This window comes from Epithele typhae, assembly GCF_022376455.1.
Source record: "Epithele typhae strain CBS 203.58 chromosome Unknown BXZ73scaffold_14, whole genome shotgun sequence".
NCBI lineage: Eukaryota > Fungi > Basidiomycota > Agaricomycetes > Polyporales > Epitheliaceae > Epithele > Epithele typhae.
This window is the reverse complement of record NW_025954205.1, coordinates 477,533-483,532: the sequence shown is the minus strand read 5'-3', so window position 1 is coordinate 483,532 and position 6,000 is coordinate 477,533. Positions and strand designations below refer to the sequence as shown.

At 54.1% G+C, this 6,000-nt stretch overlaps 1 protein-coding gene across 1 annotated transcript; it reads right to left on the bottom strand.

Annotated features, from left to right (window-relative positions):
- Positions 1–1,055: 1,055 nt before the first annotated feature.
- Positions 1,056–5,500, bottom strand: BXZ73DRAFT_99940 (uncharacterized protein; the record flags this gene model as incomplete). Its single annotated transcript, XM_048028178.1, has 12 exons — positions 1,056–1,596; positions 1,653–1,846; positions 1,904–2,269; positions 2,328–2,651; positions 2,713–2,975; positions 3,032–3,134; positions 3,191–3,287; positions 3,359–3,525; positions 3,580–3,826; positions 3,891–4,117; positions 4,169–4,389; positions 4,903–5,500. The coding sequence occupies 12 exons, from the start codon at positions 5,498–5,500 to the stop codon at positions 1,056–1,058; spliced, it is 3,348 nt and encodes a 1,115-aa protein (XP_047879512.1).
- Between the last annotated feature and the right edge of the window lie 500 nt (positions 5,501–6,000).

Below are 6,000 nucleotides of genomic sequence, written 5' to 3'. Positions count from 1 at the left end.
CGTCTATCGCCGGGAGCGCATCACCCATTGCTTCGCGCAACTCATGAGGGCCTTCGACACGGAGGAGGACGCAGTCGGACTAGCCGTCATCCCATCTCTGCCCAACACAGACAGCACCTCTCTCTCCCAGTCTCTGCCTCGCTCTCTATCACCCTCTCGCACCTCTTCGAACAACCCCGTTCCTGTCGGTGTGTCTAGCAATCTCTCTTCTCCGCAACAAGGCACGTTGTCTGTGGCTTCCTCTCCATCTTTCGGGTCCGACCGGTCTCCCTCGACTTCCCTCGCCACGTCTTTCCACACACCAACCTCATTGAATCCTCTCGGACTGTCAACACTCCATGATTCTTGGCGGCGCTCTACGCGGCTCATCTCCGGGCGACTCCTGGGCAGCCAGGGACCTCTCCCGAACATCACAAGCCCCCAGGACACAGTATCACCGTCTATGTCCTGTCAGTGTACCCCTCCGGTCATTGGGAGCCGCGTTGTGTGGCCAAGTGGAGGTCGCCAGAGGGCGCTTTCGCAGGCCTGCTCGATCGCGTTCAATGAGGCATGCACGGGAGAAAACAACCGCTGGATCAACCCCGACGACTTGGTTGCGTCAATCCATTGGCCTCGGAGACACCCCTCTCCCGCTTGTGAGGCCTCTGCTAGTCCCGGGGATGAAGAAACACGCGTCCCCAGCCCGGAGTCGGATGATCCCCCTCGCGTCCGCGGTCGCAACGATGATGACCACGATGAGGCTCCTTCTCAGGTACGGCTTTCACGTTGTCTTTTTTCTCTGTGTAACAAGCCACGTGTAGATGGGCCGCGAGCAAAAACGCCTTCGACACGAGTGAAGAAGGTTGGATGTAGGCAGGGTTGTGTCGCTGCGCGCAATGTGAGCGCGCTCGGCTCCCGATTGTAGTTGTATCATGAAGTGTATACTATGACGATGAATTGCGATTCAATACTGTCCATCTCCACTGCATCCCCGCATGGACACTGAGTAGGATGAGGACACATTACAGGGAAGAGAGTGTCATCCTACCGATGTCCGCATCGACGTCCCCCGGGTGTCACCAGCGAGCATGGCCCGTTATATCGTACTCGTCCTCCGGCTCAGCGTCATGGTCTTCTTCGTCACCACAGCCATCGAGATCCTGAAGGATCTCGACCTCATCAATATCTTTGCCGTCGTTCACCCAGCATGCGTCTTCATCTTCAACCTCAACCTCTCCGGAATGTACATTCTCGCGCTCCTCGAGGTCGTCAACCTCCGCTTGAAGTGGGGCGGCATCTCCGGCCTCGGGCACGTTCTCCTGCTGAGAGGCTTGAGCTTGGGTGTTGTCGGGTGGTGCATGAGGAGGATGTTCAGAATCACTGTCGGGGCTAGAGGTGGTGGCAGCGGAGGAGAAATTGACCTCATAGACAACGTCTGTATCTGGGTGCTCAATGTCGTCGCCTACGAGCCGGGCACCACTGGTAGGCTCCCACTGCAATGGCCGGATTCGTGGATCTCGCGCCGCGTTATCCTGTGAGTCCTCCACATGGATTCCTTCGCCTTGATGGCCAACTCCTCCACCCAGATGGCGCATGTACATGTCACGGTCCGCAAACCTGCGTGACGGAATCAGCGATGTGTGTGATTCAAAGACGTGAGACCAAATGCTTACATCATGACGTAGTAGTATGTGTAGAAGGGCGCCTTGGACCCAGCACGAGCGAGGGATGTCGGGGGTAGGTCGTCATCACACAGGCCATGATCGAAGGCGGGCACGATATACGCCGCACGGACAACATCGTTGAGATTCTGGAAGCCGAAAGCGTGGTCTGGGTGTGCTTCATGGTCGACAAACTTGAGACGATGCTGACGGCGACCAGAGAATCCGGCGGGGTAGGTTTCGTCTACTTCATACCACCGTACCCAAAGGAGATCGAAGCGTCGTAGGGTTGAGCTTTGCAACATCGCTCCAGGGCCATTGTAGCGCGCATGGAGATGGAAGACCCCGATGACGCGAGCGTACAAATACGGATGAGACGAGTCTTCAGGGGCAAGCATGATGACATCGGCATGCGTTCGGATGTTGATGTGGTCCTGCTCACGACGAAGGGCGTAGTTCGTGTAGTTGAAGCGAGCGGTCTTGTGGGAGAACATGCGCTGATCAGTGATCTCCAGCCCTTCGTGTTCTTCCAGGGTGAACGCCCAAGGCCAGAGGGGGTTATGGGCACAATGTTCTCGTTCACCGAGGATTTGCGATAGTACATATTCCCGAAGACGGACATAGAAGTCCTGTTACAAAGTTAGTGAGCGGTCAGGCAGTGTCATCATGTGAATACTAAATGCTTACCTTGACCGCGGGATCATCAAAATGCGAACGTATCCACGGCAGAATCTTGATCGCGTCACTTGAGGACTTCGCAATGTCGTAGCGTTCATGCGGGTCGCACAGTGGGCCTTGCGGAGGCGACGGGACATCCAAATTAGACGTTGAGGGGGGCTGAGTTGGGGTCTGCGTGGAGCTCTGTCTGGGTAGCAGTTGATTTGCTGGGTTGCGTTCGTTGATCTGGCGAATGCGGGTGCCGTTACGGAAGAGGCGCGCGATCTGATAGACGTGGCCGCGTCGATTGGTCCGTCTGAACAGCAACTTGACGTGCTTGTGCTCACATTCCCCCTGCAGAGAGAGATTGGCTGGCATGAGTAAGAGGAGGGATGGATTGAAGAGATTGACAAACAATTTGCGTAGAATAAACATCCATCGGCCCTCGTAGCCGGATATAGGGAACCCAATGTCCAAGAGCGTGGTACTTGTACGTTTGCATGACTGTGTACTTTTTAGCCTTGCGATGGATCTTCTCGACAAGTTTGGACTTCGCCTTCCGCTTGGTGGTGGTAGACTCCTTGGCCTGAGCGCGGCGAACACGAGTTTGCGCTTCATGCTCTTGCTCAACAGTCTGGTATGACGCTGCAGCAAGTGCGTCGAAGCGTCGGATACTCTCTACATGAGTGTCGTGGCTTCCTCCATGATATCGAGCGTGACGTCCGTGTGTAGACGGAGCTTGCCGAGCGCATGAAAATTTGCGAGCTCGAAGAGGAGATCTTGGACGACCTCATTATGTTTGAGTGGGAGAAGGCCTTCCATTGCAGGCATCATCATCTACAATATCATATCTGAGTACCACACAAAGAATGCGGGCATGGGAGCATACTCACGATAAGGAAAGCTTCATAATCGCGCGCAGCTAGCCCTTTCCGAGAGGCTATGTTACCCATCACCTTTCGGATGCGATAATTCCCGAACGTTGGCATACTACGCATCCTAGTAAGACCAAGAGCGGCGTTGTCAGCACTGTGAATCTCACATGCCTGATCTATACGTACCGAGTGTTGAATTCTTCCACAATCGGGTTGCCGAGGCAATCAAGCATACGCATGACATGGTGAAAGGTTCCTTTCCACACTCCCAACTCGAATTCATGCATGATATCCGGGGCGAAGAGATCATATGAGTTCACCCCATGGGGCGCTAGCCTTGTAGAAAATGCGCTCTAGGCAAATTATGAGTGTCCATTGTCGCATCTGCATATGTAAAGGAAACATACTCGGATTGGGTTGAGTGAAAACTGCTTCAGCAAGTCTCGAACACGGTCACTGACAATCGAGTAGCCCTTGAAGAGGAGTTTTCGTGCGGCCGTGATGACGTCGTGGAGTTCCGGCCCGTCAGTGCGAGCCAGCTCTGAACGGCGCTTCATGTCCTCATGCGAGCCAGCCTCTGAGCATTGATCCATCGTTGTCAGACAAGTCGGGCAGGGGTGCGTTGACAAAGGCTTCAGCGCAGTTGCAAGAATCCTATCGAAAGTATAACAGTGACGTTAGAAATCGTCATGCAGAGAAAAAGCCATGCTGGACGCACTTCTCTGGGTAATCAGCGGCATACGCAAACAAACGCGGGAACATCCGCTGAGTCACGCCGTCTGTGCACTGATAGACGACCCCCTTCTCGTACGCCTCCATAAAATCAGTGTTCATCAGACGGAGCCAGATCTGCTGAAACAGATCTCGTTTGAGAAAGCGCATGATCTCCTCTGTGGGCGGCTTCCCGAAGATGTTTGCATACGCTTCTTGAATAGTGTCTGGGAGCTATGAAGGTGTCAGTGGTGAGATGTAGCAGAGACTTTGAGGTGCACACACCGATGGAATGTATGCGATATGGTGGGCCGTGAATTCAGTAGGTCGACCACGGGTGTACTTGCACAGATGCGCGAAATAGAGGTACACCGGCCACATCTTAGCGTCACTGAAATTGGCGAGATGTGTCGCATCTGACCACAGGATCATTGGGATGATGCCGTACTCCATGTCGGCCTTGTCCGCTGGGTTCCGGGGCAGATTGCGAATCTTCTCCTCCTCCGCTAACAGCGCAGGTGAATTAAAAGCATCGGAGTAGACACGAATTGGGGTTGGTGGATCGACAGTCGGTGGAGGCGAACGTGAACGATCGGAGGCCGGTCGAGAGAACAGTGCTATCATCGCATAATTAAGTAAAGCGAAGTCGCAGTATACACAGGGAATATACGCACGGTTATCCGCCCTCATATGTTCCATGCGCGGAGAGATCGGACGAGGTGCGGATGGTCCGGTATAAAGGCCGAGGGGGGAAGGTGGAGCAGATTGTCTGGGGCTGTTTTCGAGCTCCCGGGCGGCCTCTAGTAGCGGCGCGAGGCCTCGTGCTCGCGCTTTCCTTGCATGTGCGCGTGCTTTCTTGGATTGACCGTGCGGGACCCAGAAGAGAGCGTGAGGATGGTACTGATAATGGGTGGCATGACGACTTTCTGTGTTAGTGGCGACATCGCGAACAATCGGCATGATGTCACGGATCACACCCCCATGTACGAGAACCTGCGGAGCGTTTGCCTCCGATGTACCCTTTTTGCAGCCAGTCTTCGGGAGAGAGAGCGGGAAAGGATCTTTCAGCCAATCGCCTTCGGAGAAGACATTGGCGGACGTGAGAGGCTCGTCGAGAAGCTTCTCAGACTTGCGAGAGCTGAAGCCATCTTCCAAAGGGTCCCATCCATGGACGACGGAATCGTGCATGATATCGAGGAGCTTGTCGAAGCTAGGATGAGAGATGGTGCCAGAGCCGGTGAGGGATTGTCGCCAGTGGGTAACATTTGCTTGAGTTGGGTTAGCGAAAGGAGCGTACCACTCTTGCTGGGGTTTGCCGATCCATTGGAGCGTGGGCTCTTGCAGGGGATTGCCGGCGCGAGCAGGACGGAGCCCAGGCCCATCGCACAGATCCTCGAGAATTTGGTGATCTTCTGGGGTCTCGAGGGGGAGCGTGGACCGGCCATAGTATCGTCGGAAGACTCCGAAATTGTTGGTGTCAGAGTCAACGAACGGCCGCTGGGACGTGGGGTTGTATTCCGTATTTGATGCGAGGGATGGGGAGCCTGCAGGTGGTTGGGCACATGGAAATGATGCAGACGCAGGGTATTGCGGCGAAGGGATGTCGGGGAATGGCATCAGGAAAAACACAACTTGCTAATTGGGTCTAAGTTGAACTAATTAGTGCAACTTAGACATATTAGAGGATATTCACTAATTAGTGAAGTCCCTGGAAGTTTAGAGCCAATTAGTCCTAATTAGCTCTAATTAGTGTCTAACCAGTGTCTAATTGCTGCAATTGTGGAGGTCTGTAGAACTAATTGACACACAGTAGGCATGTATCAAGCTCATAATATGTTTCAATATCACTCAATAGATCACACAAACGTGAAGGAGAAGCAGATATATTCTTGTTCATAATACTACAAGGTACACAGTAGACTACAAACAAAGATGCTGAACAAAGTCTGTGGGCGACATATCTACTCGGGCGAGACGGGTGACACGGGCAAGAGCGAGGTGGGTGAGGTAAGCGTCACAGGTGATGCGGACGTGGGCGATGTGGACGTGGGCGCGAGACGCAGGCGAGCTGCGGACGCGAGCGCGAGACAGGAGACGCGGGCGAGGTAAGAGGTAGG